An 18,561-nucleotide genomic window follows, 5' to 3' on the forward strand; every position below is an offset into this window, starting at 1 on the left:
ACTGCGTATATTCAATGAACAATACGTTTAATAACTGTGGTGTGGCCCTGAAAAAGTGTCACACAACTTTAGTGTAGCAGAGTTATTAACTCTGGCAGAGCAGGTATTTGCCAGTCATGAAAGACAATGGCGCAAGCCTGCAGTAAACCGTAGCTGGTTGCGTCTGATTTTTGTACGTTCTCCACGCAGCACACACATACACGGAGACCTTAGGACTGACACAGTCAGGCCAAATATAATTTTTTCGCTTTTTTGCAAAGGGAAGGCCCCACTGCGTATATTCAATGAACAATACGTTTAATAACTGTGGTGTGGCCCTGAAAAAGTGTCACACAACTTTAGTGTAGCAGAGTTATTAACTCTGGCAGAGCAGGTATTTGCCAGTCATGAAAGACAATGGCGCAAGCCTGCAGTAAACCGTAGCTGGTTGCGTCTGATTTTTGTACGTTGTCCACGCAGCAAACACGTACACGGAGACCTTAGGACTGACACAGGCAGGCCAAATATAATTTTTTAGCTTTTTTGCAAAGGGAAGGCCCCACTGCGTATATTCAATGAACAGTAACTGTGTTGTGGCCCTGCCTACACAATTCTGTCCCTGTAGTATCAATGGAGGGTGCAATGCTCTGCACAGACGATTTTTAGAAAAAAAAAAATGCAACACTGCTAACAGCAGCCAGCACAGTACTGCACACGCTTAAATTTGGCCCTAGAAAGGACCGTTGAGGTTCTTGAAGGCTACACTCACTCCTAACACTCTCCCTGCCTAAGCACCACTTCTGTCCCTAATGCCGGGTGCAATGCTCTGCACTGCCGATTTTGAGAAAAAAAAAAAAAAACCACTGCTAGCAGCAGCCTGCACACACGTAGATGTGGCCCTAAGAAGGACCTTTGGGGTTCTTGAAGCCTACACTAACTCCTAACGCTCTCCCTACAGCAGCTCAGGCACCAGCAGCACTGTCCCTCAGCTAAGTCACAAGGCATGTGTGGCGAGCCGCGGGAGGGGCCGATTTTTATACTCGGGTGACATCTGATCGCCCCAGCCACTCACAGCAGGGGGGTGGTATAGGGCTTGAACGTCACAGGGGGAAGTTGTAATGCCTTCCCTGTCTTTCAATTGGCCAGAAAAGCGCGCTAACGTCTCAGAGAGGAAACTGAAAGTAACCAGAACACCGCGTGGTGCTCGTTACGAGTAACGAGCATCCCGAACACCCTAATATTCACACGAATATCAAGCTCGGAAGAACACGTTCGCTCATCTCTACTAATTAATAAAAAGGTAATAAAAGTAGAAAAAACTTCTACCATATTTATAAAAAGAGAATCAAAATAATAAAAGAAAAATACATAATTGGTATTGCTGCATCTATCAGTCTGATCTATCAAGGTAACACATTATGTACCTTGCACGGTGAACGTCATCAGCCCGTCTCCAAGAAAAAATGTAATAAAAAGTGATCAAAAATTAGTATGTACTCTAGAATGGTACCAATGGAAACTACAGGATGGCAAAATCCAATGCGAGAAATTACCTGCCATACATGGTTACTCCTGGTGGAAGAAAGCTACCCTCTGAATGAGTATCCGACCTTTTACTAGACCTCGCAACATGGATAGGGATGTAAGACAAACCTCTATTCATGGTACGAGACCTGCTAAGACGTGAGCTATTAATTCATAGAGCAGCTTCCTTCCAATTGGTGGTTCTGTGAGAATTATTCCATCCCTCATTTGCACAATTTTCTCCCAGGGAGCATTGCATGGACAATAAATCTCGCTAGAGCCTTATGGTGCTCTTTCCTGTGGTGCGCTTCACAGGGAAAAACATTAACAGCCTCAGCCCCCCAGACTCAAAAGTTCAAAAGGAGTCTCATGTGGTACAGAATGTTAAGGCAGCAGAAATGCAGTCTTAAGCTCTTGCTCATAACCTGAAGATTGTGAGTTCAATCCCCATGTGGTTCAGGTAGCTGGCTCAAGGTCAACTCATCCTTCTGAGGTCAGTAAAATGAGTGCCCAGCTTGGTGGGAGTAATAAATTACTTGAAAGCGCTGCGGAATAAGTTGGCGCTATACAAATAAGATTTATTTTATGGTAAAAGTTGTTACAATGTATTAATTTTCACCGTCTTGTGTTCGCAGCTGTCTGAGACGTACGGCCCGGTCTTCAGTGTCCAGATAGGCATGACAAAAACAGTCATTCTATGTGGTTATGAAACTGTTAAGGATGCGCTCATCAACCATGCTGATGCCTTCTCTGACAGACCCTCTATACCTGTGTTTGCAAAGGTTTTAAGGAACTATGGTAACATTTTTTTAATACTAACTTTGCCCCTCCCACTCCAAAATAAAAGTAATGTTAGTTAGAATAATAAATTATGTTCCCATTTTATGTTGAGAATACTCACCTACAAGTGAATATTATATACTTTCCCATCTTCACTCAATGATTCTGCATTTAAGATGTTTTCAGGTTGTAAAGTATTTATGGCCTATCCACTGGATAGGTCAGTTAACCACATCAGCTGGGGTCTGCCTCCTAGACTTCTGTTTACTAGCTATCGTATTTGCTGGAGCAGTGCACTTGTGCATTGAGCTGATTTGTGCATGAAGCAGACAGCTCTGTTCCTTCTGCAGTGGTCAGGCTTGGTATTACAGGCAAAGCTCCCATTAAAGTGAATTAGCACTTTGCTTGTAATAGCAAGCCTGGCCAGTGCAGTGGGAATGGAGCAGTCTGTTTTCTGCAGATATCAGCTAAGGGCACAGGCTCTTTGCCCTGACAAATAAATGATCAAGGGGGTCCTGAGTGGCAAATTCCTGCTGATCTACTATTGATGGCCTATCCATAGGATTAGCCATAGGATTAGCCTTGTACATGGACAGACCATTGGAGACTCACTGTCTGATAAAAGCCGCTGATCAGGAGGATTCAGCTCATCATTGGATGACCTGTTCTCTGATAAGGACTCGTCCATACTGGATCACTTTAGTCCCATGTGTTATGAATGGATGTAATATGTATTTATTGTATTCAGGTGTTATCTTTTCCAATGGAGAGAACTGGAAAGTGATGAGACGATTTACACTCTCCGCATTGCGAGATTATGGAATGGGCAAGAAAGTCATAGAAAACAAGATCACAGAGGAGGCTGAGTGTTTAGTACAGAAGCTGAAGTCATATGAAGGTGAGTGAATAAGGTCTATAATCATGTGATGCAGAATAGATATTGATGTATCATTGCCATCAGGGCCAGACCGCCCATCTGGTAAATCCCAGGTGGCCTTGTGTTCATAGTGGGAAGTTCACAAAACCCTCTACCTGTTGTCTCCTCTGTCCCTCTGTTCTTCATTAACTCTTTCATGACCAAGAGTCATTGATAAGCCTGTGTTCAGGTCACATTCTGCAGTTCTAGTATCCCTACTTTCAAAAAAACCATAACTTTTTAAGTTTTTCACGTGCCTATTCAGTTGTTTTTTAGTGGAATGAGCTGCATATTTCAAAGGTACCATTTAATGTACCATATAATATATTGGAAGACTTTTCAAAACTTCTAAGAGGGGCAAAATGAGAAGAAAAAAAAAGCGATTGTACAATTTTTTTAACTTTTTTTTTTTTTGGGGGGGGGGGGGTTATTTTTATAGTGTTTTTTTTTCTGTGTGTCAATAAGATTATAGTAATACCAAATTAATAGTTTTTTGTTTGGTTGGTTATTTTTATATAGCAGTATTTGTTTTTAAAAGTGCCTTTAAAAAAAAGAAAAAAAGATTTTTGTCACCATTTTTTGATCCACATTTTTTTTTTATATGTTTCTGTCAGTGGGGCTGCATGAGAGCTTTTTCTTGTGGGGAGACCTGTTGTTTGTACAGGTACATGCGACTTTTAGATTGCTTTTCATTCAATTTTTTCTTGGATAAAGAGGGACCAGAAAACGCACAATTATGCCAGCGTTTTTTTTTTCTCATAGTTAACCATGTGTGATTAATAATGTAATATTTTAATAAATCGGACCTTTAAAGAGGCAACAATATCGATTTTTAGATTATGATTATGATTTTCAATCGTTTCATACTCATTTGCGATTCCCCCCCTCACTCCAGCCTTGCATCACAGAGAAAAAATCTGCAATATCGCTCAGTGCTTTCAATGGGGCCAGTGGCAGCAGTGCTAACCCCATTGAAAACATAGGGAATATATCGCGGACTTCTGCCATAGCTGTGGCAGGGGTTTCCTTTATCTCCGCGGGGATGAAAGAATCCTCTGCCACATCTGTGGCAAAAGTCCAGGATGCTATCCCATTGCTTTCCATGGGGTCGGTGCTGCTATGGCCCCATTGAAAGCAGTGGGTTGTAGGCAACTCCCACAACAATGGTTTCAATCAGCACAGCCCTTTCAGGAAGCTTCACAACAGTGCCAGGGAGCCAGCCGGAGGACGCGCCTGAGCGACGGAGAGGTGAGTATATAATTTTTTTTTTCACCAGCTAGAAATGATTTTCAAGAAAGGGCTTATATTTCAAGCCCTTCCCCCGAAAATCATCACTGCGGGGTTTGCCGCAGCAGCGTCGACCTCATTGAAAGCAATGGGATAGCATCCTGGACTTCTGCCACAGCTGTGAGAGCTGTGGCAGAGGATTCCTTCATCCCCGCAGGGGTGAAGTAACCCCCTGCCACAGCTGTCACAGCTGTGGCAGAAGTCCGAGATACAATCCCTATGCTTTCAATGGGGCTGGCGCTGCTGCTGCCGGCCCCATTGAAAGTATTTAGCGATATCGCAGCGTTTTCTTTGTTTCACTCGCACTCAGAGTGCAAGAAGAAAAAAAAGGCTAGTCGGTAGGCAAGATTGAACTTTTTGGCTTCAATTCCATGCATTACATCTAGAGGAAACCAGGGTCCGCTCATCACCTGCCCAAAACCTTCCCTACAGTGAAGCCTGGTGGTGGCAGCATTGAGCCGTGTGGGTGTTTTTCAGTGGCTGGGACAGGGAGAAGAGTCAGGGCTGATGAAAAGCTGAATGGAGCACAGAGTATAGAGATATTCTTAATGAAAATCTGATCCAGAGCGCAAGGGACGTCCGACTGGGCAGAAGGTTCACCTTCCAACAAGACAAAGGACCCTAAGGACAGAGCCAAGACAACACAGGAGGGGCTTAGGGACAACTCTGGGAATATGCTTGAGTCGTCCAGCCAGAGCCCTGTGATCTCTCCCAACAGTAACGAGGTTGGGTCCCGAGCTACCCCCAGGGGAGGAGATGGTAGATCCCCATGTTAAGGTTAACATTTCTACCCCGTTGTATATGTCCTAATTGCTCTGGGTATGTGCAGTTAGGATGCATATGACCATATGTATGTTGGGAAGGGGTTAATATATTCATGCTGACCATGCTGCATTTACTAATGATCTTCAGTCCCGTGCAATGTGCACTGCACTGTATATCTTCGATCCTCTTGCCCTCTCCTCCTAAAATTAATAATTTCTAATTTTTCAGGGAAGTCCTTCAATGATTTCACCAGTATTAATGCAGCCGTGGCCAATATCATTGTGTCTATACTGCTCAGCCATAGGTTTGACTATGAGGACCCAACCATATTGAGGCTTATGGGCTTAGTTAATGAGAATGTAAGACTCGTGGGAAGCCCCTGGGTCCAGGTAAGTCAGAATTATATTACTGTACTTGGAGTATTTTTTTTATCCCGTAGGCAGACCGCAAGGAATAATTATCTGATTGGTTGGGGTCAACTGCTGGGATTCCCAGCGATCACAAGAATGGAGTCCTGTATGCATGGAGCAGCAGCTGAGCATTACAGATTGTACTTAAATGAGATATGTACATGTGTTGAAATAATTAAGGTCCTTGTAGAAAGACAGCAAGCAGAGATGTTGAAAATTGAGAGCATCTGATAGAGAAAGTAGACTAGAGACTTGCATAATGAAAATATTTGAAAGGATATTCCTTTTTTTTTTTTTTCGCGTGGGACAGGGTAAGCAGCATAATGCAGTCCTAAGCTCTCACTCACGACCTGAAGGTCGCAGGTTCAATCTCCACGTGGCTCAGGTAGCTGGCTCAAGGTTGATTCGGCCTTCCATCTGTCAGAGGTGGGTAAAATGAGCACCCACCGTGCTGGGGGGTAATAAACAAAACCAAAAGAATTACCAGAAAGCGCTGCGGAATAAGTTGGCGCTATACAAATAACAAGTTACCTCTCCATTAAATAAGGGTTTTTCAAATAAAGATTACAGGATTTGACTTACAGGGGTTGTCCAGCAGGATTAACCTGTTTTTTATAAATGGGAGAAATGCTGTAGAATAAAAAACAAATGAATAAATTTGCCTTTTTCACTTCACTTCTAGCTGCTCTGGCCCCCAAGTCTCTGTTCACTTCTGGGGAGCGCAGTCATGTTCCATCTAAGCACATGACTGCTGTGGCCAATTACTGGCCTCGGCAAAGCTAAATCTATGGATTGACTAAAGCAGTCACCTGCTTAGATAGCACATGACTGGCAGCAGAAGAGGCAAGCCGTGTTCGGAGGTACGGAAATTGGAGCAATAGGGGGTTCGAAAGACATGAATATAGTCTCATATTTCACAGTATTTCACCACTTTATGAAAACAATAAAACTCTGGACAACCCCTTTGACTGTTGTATATTGGGCACAAATGTTAATAGCACCTTCTATTACATTTCGTGTTAGAACTGACTATTACTTGCATATTTCCTCTTCTAGATGTATAACAGTTTTCCCTCATTAATGGATCTGCTTCCTGGAGTTCACAGAACAATTTTTGGGAACATGAGGAAGTTTCTGGAATTCATAAGAGCAACGTTCATGAAACAGAAGAAAGACCTGGATGTAAATGACCAGAGGAACCTTGTTGATGCCTTCCTAGCCAAACAACAAGAGGTAAGACATGCACCATAACACTCATTAATAGGTCAACTAAACACATATTACATAGTATGCAGCGTTTCTGTATTATCCTTAAATCCAGATTCTAATGGTCTTCGCATCAGAGATCAGGATGGATCTCTACTATGTTGCCAGATACTGTTACCGGACAGAAGGGCTTGATGTCTGTTCCCCTTTTCACCATTTTGCCGATTTTTCTATTCTCTATTTTGCAAACAATGCAATTGGTCTGGAGGAACCTTGGGAGCAAAGTGGAAAGGACCACTCAGGACTTTTTTTTTTTTTCTAAATATAATTTTTATTAAGTTTTTTCTTGAAAGAGTCATGCAAAACAAAGCACTGCATAATCAAAGTGTAGTTAGATGTACTTTCGCATACAGATCTGAGTAGGTCAATACAACTTACAAGTATTAAGTACTTTATCCAAACGTATGCAGTGGAATTATTACTTAGTTGTTACAATATAAGATATGGTATAAACAAACAGATAAAACGAATTAGAACATATAGTTTAACTCAAATTGCTGCCAGTGTTTCCAGGTACGATTAAATTTGGCAAAACAGTTGTTGTTTTTTGCATATATTTTTTCATAACAGTAATGGTCTGAGGTTGCATCTAGCAAGTCTTTGATTGTGGGAGGTGAAACTACTTTCCATTTTTTTGCTATGATGTTTTTTGCAGACATAAGGAAATGGCATATCCATTTTCTTTTCTTTAATGGTATTTTTCCGCAATCTATGAGAAGAAGAGCGAGCTGGGGTGAGAGAGATAGCCGCGTACCAGTAATAGAATGGATGGTATTAGATACGTCTTCCCAATATCTTTTGACTAAAGGGCATTCCCAGAACAGATGGTATAATGTATCTTTTTTTTCACAATTTCTCCAGCACATATCATCTGCTCTTGGGAAAAATTGCGCCTGCTTGGCGGGTGTATAGTACCAGTTGGCTAATACCTTATAATGAGTTTGGAGTATGTTGGCAGATAAGGTAGCTTTATTTGCCCAGTCGAAGGATTTCAATCATTTTGGTAGTGCTATAATTTTTTTAGATTGTATTCCCAGTTCAGCAAATGTATCCTCTTTGAGTTATTTGTGTTGTTGGATATGGAGTCGTAGAATAATCTAGTGTGTACGTCATGAGAATTTGTACACTTGGAAAATAATTGCTCCAATTCCCTTGGGAAGGAAAAGTTGGTTAGATTAGAGTTTTTTAGGAGAGAAAGCATTTTGTTGTGGGAGAAGGCTTCTGTATCAGGTAGGTTGAATTTATTTTAGATCAGTTGAAATGAAAGGGGTCAAGTTCCTGTATAGAAGAATTGATTGAGCTGGATAAGGTTTTTATATCTCTATGTAGGGATCCGCGAAGTGCCAGAATCATATTTTTAATGAAGTCCTCCGTGGCAGGTAGATTGGAAGATGGAATATTGATTAAATCATCCTTCAGTTCAGGCTCTCCTCTAGGTGGAGTAGAAGGTGGGGAGAGCCGGGGACGCTGTTTCTCTGGGCTCGCAAAGGGAGTGGAGAGAGCAGGTGGGGAGTGGGGGCTTATCGGCGTCACTTTGGAGCCGTCTTGAGTATCGCTGTTGTGCGCTTCAGTTATGTCACTCACCCGACGCCGGGATGAATTCAGCGGCGGCTCTCCTGCATGCAGCTCTGGACTGACAGCGCAATCTGCTCTGCTGATGGAGAAAGCAGGCATGTCCTCCGCACTCACATGTGAGTTTGTGGATGGAGGGGAGCCATATTTGCTTGGCGGTCCTCGTCTCCTCGGGCCACGGGCTATGAAGAAGTCAGAGACTTTGTTAATCGGGGTCTCCATGCTTTGCCTTTTTTGCATTTTTTTTTTTTTGTGAGGCTTCCGATCTCCTCTCAAAGGTTTAGATGAGGCTGAAGAAGCTTTTAGTAGCTAGGCAAGCTGGAAACGAGCGGAGCTCAGCACAGCATATCTGTCCCAGTCTGCATTCAAGACACGCCCCCCAGGACCCCTCAGGACTTTGACCCCTCTTTCCAAAGGCTCCATACTAGCCACATATTTTGACTCTATGGAAACTGTTGACTTTGATCCAGAACAGAACTGTAAAGCTACTGTTTTTGTACAAAAACAGTGCCCCCACATGTCGATGGGCTGGGATTGGTATTACAGTGGACGGGTCTAAGGCTTCATTCACACTTTTTACATCCAGGGGTTAAGTCCTGGCTCACTTCTGGAATGCCAAAAACTGGATTGGGTCAAGAACCCAGGATGTAAGCTATCTCAGCCATTATTGTTAGCTGGAAAGAGATAGGCAGACCAATAGGTTTCTGTGTTGCCAGGTTTGCATTTGTTTCTAGTATTCTGTGTCAAAAAGCGTAAAGTGGTCGACCCCAGAATGTCAGAAACTAGTCTAAATCTGATAAATTGGAGATCTATTGGACTCCTTCTCAGCAGCTCTGAATAATGTCTGAGATATATTACATCCAGGGATCCCTTCCCTAACATGATTTTAGAAGGGAGCTGAGACAGGAATATGGACATAAAGGTTAAATGCAGTATTAATGAGGCCTTAGCTGTAATACCACATGCAACCTGTGGAGAAGTGGCAAGGTTTTTGAATAAATATTAACCCCTTTACAACACAGGGCGTGCATGTACATCTTGGGTGTGTGGGGCTTGCATGGAATGGTTTCACAAGCCAATCCTGCTCCATAAAAGGCGGGTCGTGGCTCACCACGATAGCTGACACACACCCGAAACAGCAGAAGTCAGCGCTAAGGTTGAACATGGCCATAACCTTCTAAAATAATTTTAATTTTTTCAAAAAGATATTTTATTTAGAAGCAGTACAGCAGAAAAAAAAGAAAGTATATGTTTGGCATCTTCATAATCATACTGATCCATAGAATAATGTAATGTCATTATTACCACAACATGTACACCATAGAAGCAAGACACCCCCATCCCAAAGATGGCGGAATTGCGTTTTTTTTCCATTCCACTCTTCTTTTCCTATAAATTACATGGTACATTAAATGGTCTATTGAAAAATACAACTCGTCTCTCAAAAAAACAAGCCCTCATGTAGCGATGTAAATGGAAAAATAAAAGTTATAGTTTTTGAAAGTGAGGAGGGAAAATTGAAAACTTTTGTGCTTAAGGGGTTAATAAAGTTTTGAAGATGTTGGAATATTTTTTTCACTTCTATACCCCTTTTTAACTAGGGATTTTGAGTAGGCCATAATTTGTGAATTTCAGGCTGCTAATAAATCTCCTTACCTTCTAAGTGCTCTCCCTAAGGAGAAAAGATAGCGCTCCTGACCCACATCACAGGCCTCTCGCTAGCCAAGACAGAAACCGCAGCTGTCTGTGTATAGATTCTGGCATAGCTTTCATAGCATAGCATTGTTACAAGGCTTGTATAAAGAGTCTAACATTGGCTTGCAGGAATGCTGCCTTCCAGTAGGTGGCGCTGTAGAGGTATTGTTCCATCTGCCTTATTTGTGAAAGAGAGAAATGCTCAAAACCTTATTCTGCATTTAATCTAATTTTGTTCAGGGAAAGCCAGAATCCACTGAGTATTACCACAATGATAACCTAACTGTACTGGTCGGAAACCTGTTTGCCGCTGGAATGGAGACCACATCAACCACCCTGAGATGGGGACTTCTACTGATGATAAAATACCCAGAAATTCAACGTAAGAATTTCACAGTTTTAAATGTATATCCTTTCTGACACTACTGCCCCTTAAAGGGGTTGTCCGTGTTCTAATTCCTGTGTAAAATCCATTCCCCTAGCAGTAACATAACAAATAGTGTCACTGGGGCAGAAGAAGTCCCGAAGGAATACTAGGAAAATCACTGAGGAGGACTCCTTTAAAACATAACTTTTATTCAGTGATATTTAAACTATATATCTTTTTTGACACTTAAGACCAACCAGGGTAAACAAACAGACAAAATAACAACTTATAGGATAGGTAATGGGAGATAAGATATTATATCCACCACTCCTCTAAGCCTAAAAAAGGTGCTTGTGGCAATAAACACCGCACAAATTGTGTCTCATATCGGATACTAAAGAAATATGAATGATCAAAAAGCGCCTATCTCAAAGTGGCCTCTAAACAGATGCATAGCTGATATATCATACGTTAACTGTATAGTAGAGGTGACACCATAGGGAAAGTTTTTTCATGGTTCCAACGAGACAAACCTTCTCATTAAAAAAAAAGTACTGTTTTAAAATTAATTTCCTAAGAGAGGAGAGTAAGAAACAAAAAGGTGCTGTGTGTTGTGATTCAGTTAGGAGCGCTAATGACTGGTGAACACCCCTCTACCTACTCAGAGTTAGCGGTATATCAGCCGTAGAAAAAGTCAGGGTCGGAACGGCTTAAATAGATATAGGACTTTCCGTCTGGAGTGACCATTTCCAGATGGAGTGATGCAAATCCCTGCAGAATGAGCTGCAGGTGAATTGTTCACTCTAAAGAATTAACAGACTGTAGATACGACCCAATCGTGGACACCTGATGGAGTATGATCCACTGCACAGGGTGTTAGTGTTTACTTCGTGAATAGTAAAATAGACAGGAGGATAACAGATGATGATTATTATTTGGTTCCTTGGTTCTACGCGTTTCGTCGCGCAAGCGACTCATCAGGAACCATAAAAATAGAACCTCCTATATCAGATTAATTTGGAAAAACCTAGGCCGTATAAAGGCCTGAAGTGGACAGAATAGTAGATTCCAGAGTAGGAAAAAAAAAGGAAGAGACCTTGAGTGTCTAAAATGGAAAAGAATAGACTACTCACAGTAGCGCAAGCAATATTTCAAATGTAACTAATTGAAAACGTCTCTGTCCTTATCTGACTAAAAGGAGTAAAGTTGCACCTAACTCAAGACTTTTCTAGATATCTGTGATCAATATCGCTCAGTTCTTGCTAGGCATTAACCCCATATTCCCATTTATAAAACAACAAAAAGGACGCATAGAGTCTCCAGCCTTGATGGTAGGCTGGAGATGGTGTCACCTCTACTATACAGTTAACGCATGATATATCAGCTATGCTTCTGTATAGAGGCCACTTTTTGAGAGGGGCACCTTTTGATCATTCATATTTTTTTAGTGTCCAATATGAGACACAATTTGTGCGGTGTTTATTGCCACAAACACCCTTTTTTGGGGGCTTGGAGGAGTGGTGGATATAATATCATATCTCCCATTACCTATCCTATAAGTTGTTGTTTTGTCTACTCTGGCTGGTTTTAAGTATCAATAAAGATATATATTTTAAATATCACTTAATAAAAGTTATGCTTTAAAGGGGTCCTGTATAGAGATGAGCGAGCATACTCGTCCGAGCTTGATGCTCGTTCGAGTATTAGGGTGCACGAGATGCTCGTTACTCGAGACGAGCACCACGCGGTACTCGTCTCGATTAAACGAGCACTGATCATTGAATTCAATGGAGCCGGCAATACAGCCGGCTCCATTGAAAGCAATGGGCTGCCGGCGAGCGCGGGATGAACTGTTGGGAAGGGCTAATACGTTCTTCTCTGCCACAGCTGTTACAGCTGTGGCAGAGGAGAACGATCTTTATGCTGACAGTGCGGGGGGGGGGGGGTCTCACTCTTGCCACTATTGTGGCTTAATAGTGGGACCTGGGAACTTGACATGCAGCCCAACATGTAGCCCCTCGCCTCCCCTATCCGTTTCTGTGTCGTTCCCATCACTTTCTTGAATTTCGCAGGCTTTCACAAATGAAAACCTTAGCGAGCATCGGCGATATACAAAAATGCTCGAGTCGCCCATTGACTTCAATGGGGTTCGTTACTCGAAACGAACTCTCGAGCATCACTGAAAGTTCGACTCGAGTAACGAGCACTCGAACATTTTGGTGCTCGCTCATCTCTAGTCCTGTAACCTAACAAATAGGCTTATACTTATCTCTCCTCGTGCCTGGTGTGTACTGTGCCACCACTCTAGGTCTCCCCTCTGACATCCCATTTCAGGCTGCCCCAGACTGTTTATGACACACAAGAGGCTCTGTAGCCAATAACCGAGCTCATGGATCAATCTGTGAGGTCCCATAACCTGGGCGGGACTGCAGGGTGGAAACAAACAGGTAATATACAACTGAGCAGCGGCGCGGGACACGGTGGGAGTAGGAATAAGGAAGTACAAGCTTATTTTTTATGTTACTGCTTAGGGAATGGGTTTTACACGAGACCTAGAACTCTGACAACTCCTTTAAGGTTTTCGTCCTGTTCTAAAACAATAAGTGACATCTTATCTTTTCCCCTTGCAGAAAAAGTACATGATGAAATTGAAAGAGTGATTGGTTTGGCTCCACCTCAAATGGAGCACAGAAAACAAATGCCATATACCGATGCCGTCATTCATGAAATCCAGCGCTTTGGGGATATTGTACCGGGTAATCTTCCACATGCAACTTCTGAAGATGTCACATTCAGAGGCTATTTTCTTCCAAAGGTGAGAAACAATGTTCAGCTTTATATTGGATACCTGCTCAGGGGCGTAGGTAAGGGGAAGGCTAGTAGCTCATGTGCTGAGTGGCACTCGAGGCACCAATAATCTCCTTTGCATTAGCTATGGCATCTAGATACAGGGGTAGAACAGAAAACTGCATTTTCACCCAAGTGAAGTACAGTCTAGCTTTAACTCCAAGAAGACTTGAATAGCTTCATCCAGAGGTGTAATTTTTAGATTTTGGCCCAGTCCTTTGTATTTCCTACTGGATATATGTAAATAACTAGATGTTGGCATTCTGTTAGCCATGATACTGCACCGACCCGAATCTTCACTAGTGTTACTCCCAACTGTATTGGGCCTTTTGTTTCCCTTGCTGCTTTTTACATCATATATGTTTGTTCTATAGGGTATACCTCATAAATGATTGTTTCTCTCTCCAGGGCACTCTTGTCATCCCATTGCTGCACTCCATACTAAGAGATAGAATGTACTTCGAGAAACCCGAAGAGTTTTATCCAGAACACTTTCTTGACTCTAAAGGAAATTTCAAAAAGAGTGAGGCCTTCGTACCCTTCTCAATAGGTAATACTTATAATGTATGTTTTCTGGGTTTTTTATAGGAGGAGTCACATCATGAAAAAGTACAGATAATCATGTCTCATAAGGCTTGCGGTGCTTTAACACAGGTAGATCATCTGCCCATGATAGAGTGCTGATCGACAATCATCCGTTATGGAAAGCCTTTAAACCAGTTCAGTTGAGCAAGCAAAGCTTTACTAAATGAACAATAAAGACTAATATGGCAATAACATACAACAGTATCCTTTGAACTATTGTTCAATTAATGCTATAACTTTGTCCATGGTTTACAAATAGGGTGTCCTTAATATTGTGTATGCAATATAGAATTCTCATAGTCAATAAATGGCTTACCCTAGGCACGTGTAAATAGCTCCAAAGATGCTGTTTAAAAATAGGTGTCTCCTCTGAAGTAACTTAGTTTTCCAAGAACTTTGGTTAACCAAATGACTCAGTCTGCTAACCGAAATATGCAGTCACCGGCTGCTGAACAAATTATTAGCGCTGTACCTTTTGGGAAGGCTGTGAAGCAATAAAGTCAAAATAATCAATTTTACTAGTGCTGATACTCACAATTACACACCACCAAAACTTGAATATCTGGATATTGGCTGTTGGTCTATCTGTATTTGCTGGTGGTCTCTCTCCGGACTAGCAATCAGTAACTGCATCTAACGTTTCTTGAGATGATTGATAGACATCTCTTCGGCACTGGCATTGCAACAGCTGGGTATCGCTGCTCCAGGAATTTGAGTCTGGCACAGGAAAGACCAGCTCTCCAGCAGCACTGGGACAGCTTACTCCTCACAAGGCTCTCTGCAAAAAACTGTTAAGTCAGCACACAGCCCAGGAACAGGACCTGCCATTTATACCTAGCCCAATGACCTAATCAACGTGCAGCTCAAGTCTTGTTAATACACAGCAAGAACCTATATAATCACAGGGGCAGAGCTTTGTCTGACTAAATCAAATTGGAGCCCTTCACAGTGACAGACAGACTAAAATATAACTTTTATTCAAGACTAACATAAAATAATGACTTGGGCTAAGAACAAGACAAACATAAAGACAGAGAATATTACAGATAGGTGGGTAAATGGAGTTATTAGAATCACCCCACCTAGGCTATGGTAAAGACGAGACTGAAGAGTCGCTAGTGATGCATCAGATAGTCCGTAATTTAATGAGTAGAATTACGGGTATCAGATATAAGTCTAAGAACACTTTGGTACTGGAGCAAAATTGCTCAAAAAACCTATGGAGATCGCACTGGTTTAGTCGTCACTTGCGATTAATTAATCCAATGGTCACTAAAGTGGGGCCCCAGTACCTATAAACTATAAGAAGAGTGTCACGCATCAGTGTAGCGACCGTCTGTAACAAAGTGGTCACATTCGGATAGGTTGATGATCACAGGATTTGATAGTTACTTAGCCAATAATATGATTTGAGGAAACCATAAAAGTGCCTCAAGTATTTGGCTCAGAGTAGTATCAGTCCATATCATTTGGAAAGAACGGTAAGCTCTCTTTAGTATAAGTATAGCTCAATATACAACTCATAACTCAAGAGAGAAGAATGGATGACCTCTCTTTATGTGAAAGGGTGATTACTGCTCAAGAATAATTACTGCTCGTAGAAATATGATTACTTGCTCAGGAATAATTACTGCTCAACGCGTTTCCCTACTAGGATTGTTGGTAGTTCATCAGGAGCAATTGTATGAGTTATGCCATACGATATGACAGGTTCATTGAGTTGAAAACTCAAGAGAAAGAGAGAGAAAGTACCACAATCGTGTTTTGAGACACGAAGGGTTAAATACTTTCTGTCAAATTGTGAGAAAGTGCCACAATCTTGTTTTGGGACACAAAGAGTTAAGAGAAAGTGCCACAATCGTGTTTTGGGACACGAAGGGTTAAATACTTTGTCAGATTTTGAGAAAGTACCACAATCGTGTTTTGGGACACGAAGGGTTAATTACTTTCTGCCAGATTTTGAGAAAGTACCACAATCGTGTATTGGGACATAGAGGGTTATATAATCTCTGTCAGATTTTTGTTGGTGTGGTCATGCAGGCTAGTTAGGAGATGTGCAGGAGATATACTGATTTATAGAGAGATACTGCACATCAACTAACCTCAAAGAATTGAAATGGGATCAGAACTAGAAGGTAGGGGATTATTCAAGACCCATACTTAGTTCATCATCCAATAATCTTTGAACAAGGTCGCTAAATAGCGAAATAATAGCGGTCTGCAACTTGTTCATATAATAAGCTCTATAGATATATAGTAGCCTGGGACTAGTCTATCAAAAAAGAAATAGAGTTCCAGGCTACATAGAGCTTTTTTCAGATCCCTTTCGTTCTATCAAGGTCTCTAGGCAGCGCATAGTAGCATAAGCAGAGCGGTGTCTTTGCTGCCTAGATATGAGACCTACATCCAACACACACACATTCAGATAAAATAACAATGGTGGTAGAGCCTGGAGCTCTCACCATCAGAGCTCCAGGCTCTACCACACGATTGTGGTACTTTCTCAAAAGCTGACAAAGTATTTAACCCTTCGTGTCCCAAAACACGATTGTGGCACTTTCTCTTAACTCTTTGTGTCCCAAAACAAGATTGTCGCACTTTCTCAAAATTTGACAGAAAGTATTTAACCCTTCGTGTCTCAAAACACGATTGTGGTACTTTCTCTCTCTTTCTCTTGAGTTTTCAACTCAATGAACCTGTCATATCGTATGGCATAACTCATACAATTGCTCCTGATGAACTACCAACAATCCTAGTAGGGAAACGCGTTGAGCAGTAATTATTCCTGAGCAAGTAATCATATTTCTACGAGCAGTAATTATTCTTGAGCAGTAATCACCCTTTCACATAAAGAGAGGTCATCCATTCTTCTCTCTTGAGTTATGAGTTGTATATTGAGCTATACTTATACTAAAGAGAGCTTACCGTTCTTTCCAAATGATATGGACTGATACTACTCTGAGCCAAATACTTGAGGTACTTTTATGGTTTCCTCAAATCATATTATTGGCTAAGTAACTATCAAATCCTGTGATCATCAACCTATCCGAATGTGACCACTTTGTTACAGACGGTCGCTACACTGATGCGTGACACTCTTCTTATAGTTTATAGGTACTGGGGCCCCGCTTTAGTGACCATTGGATTGATTAATCGCAAGTGACGACTAAACCAGTGCGATCTCCCTACGTTTTTTGAGCAATTTTGCTCCAGTACCAAAGTGTTCTTAGACTTATATCTGATACCCGTAATTCTACTCATTAAATTACGGACTATCTGATGCATCACTAGCGACTCTTCAGTCTCGTCTTTACCATAGCCTAGGTGGGGTGATTCTAATAACTCCAATTACCCACCTATCTGTAATATTCTCTGTCTTTATGTTTGTCTTGTTCTTAGCCCAAGTCATTATTTTATGTTAGTCTTGAATAAAAGTTATATTTTAGTCTGTCTGTCACTGTGAAGGGCAAGAACCTATATAAAGTTCAGCAATAACCTACACAAATATATATATATGTATGCATGGGTATTTAACCCCATACATTGGGATGAATGATTGTTAATACGATTATTTATTCCCACAGAGCTGTCACTGGTCAGCTGCACAAGTTCCTGTTTACACAGCTACATGTGTAGCCAAGCAGAGAACATTTTTATGCCTGCATAACTGAGCCAATCAGCCAACAAACAAACATTTTTTTATTTGTCAGCTGCACATTGTTTCATTTACATGACTGATTCAGGAAAAAAGGACGATCAGGCGAATGTTCTTGCCCAATTAAGGCCCATAGTTTTATTTTGTTTCTGCAACATTGACCAAAAAAGTTTAAGTGCAAAACATTGAAATCATGTAATGGTCTAGCACTGACCCTGGAGGTGCCAAGAAAGTCTGGATGGGTTTCAGGTTTCTCAGAGGGCCTACATTTCCCTGCTAAATTTCTAACACACCAGGATGTCTTCCTATTTCTATAATTAGACCCCTTAAAGGGGTTTTTCAGAAACAGACAAAATAGCTGCCTTCTGTGCAGCCTCTGGCAAGCCATCCTAGGATGGGAGAATGTAGATCAAAAGGAAAAGGAATAGGAACAGGACTGTGGGTGGATGGAAGCCTAAGGGTACATGCACACAGGCAATTAAAAGTTGTGCCCAAGATTCTCGGGTGCAACTTGCATCAGACAGCACTCAGACATCCCGTGTGCCATCTGATGGGCTGAAGACAGCACATCGACATGTACTATTCTCGACCAAAAATCAAACAAGAATAGGACATACTGCGATTTTTAACTCGAACCAATAGCCTGTGTGCATACACTTGTACAAAAGATTAGGTGCTATTTCTGTCTGATTTTCGGGCCAAATTTTCAAGCCGAAAATCAGACAGAAATATCATCCGTTTACGTGTACCCTAACTCTACATTGTTCTGAACAGTGTAGCATTAGAATCTCCCCCACCCCCTTTAATCTGTGCATCCATTCTCTTGTCGAAGGATGGGTTGCTGCATGCTGTATAGACCGCAGACAATTTGTAGCATTCCTACTCAATGCCTTTAATTTATCCAAAACATATA

General features: G+C 41.6%; 1 protein-coding gene across 2 annotated transcripts in view; it reads left to right on the top strand.

The window, feature by feature from the left end:
- The window catches only part of LOC136620659 (cytochrome P450 2C14-like), a 66,439-nt gene that overhangs the window by 11,433 nt on the left and 36,445 nt on the right, over nucleotides 1–18,561 (top strand). The window contains exons 3-9 of one of the 2 annotated variants that reach the window (XM_066595579.1): nucleotides 2,139–2,301; nucleotides 3,032–3,181; nucleotides 5,480–5,640; nucleotides 6,718–6,894; nucleotides 10,435–10,576; nucleotides 13,192–13,376; nucleotides 13,817–13,958. The exons of the other annotated variant lie outside the window; for it this stretch is intronic. Coding sequence (XP_066451676.1) covers nucleotides 2,139–2,301; nucleotides 3,032–3,181; nucleotides 5,480–5,640; nucleotides 6,718–6,894; nucleotides 10,435–10,576; nucleotides 13,192–13,376; nucleotides 13,817–13,958 — 1,120 coding nt within the window. The remainder of the gene's footprint in view (nucleotides 1–2,138; nucleotides 2,302–3,031; nucleotides 3,182–5,479; nucleotides 5,641–6,717; nucleotides 6,895–10,434; nucleotides 10,577–13,191; nucleotides 13,377–13,816; nucleotides 13,959–18,561) is intronic. 2 annotated transcript variants of the gene reach the window in all.

The sequence above is a fragment of the Eleutherodactylus coqui genome, chromosome 1 (assembly GCF_035609145.1).
Source record: "Eleutherodactylus coqui strain aEleCoq1 chromosome 1, aEleCoq1.hap1, whole genome shotgun sequence".
Taxonomy (NCBI): Eukaryota; Metazoa; Chordata; class Amphibia; order Anura; family Eleutherodactylidae; genus Eleutherodactylus; species Eleutherodactylus coqui.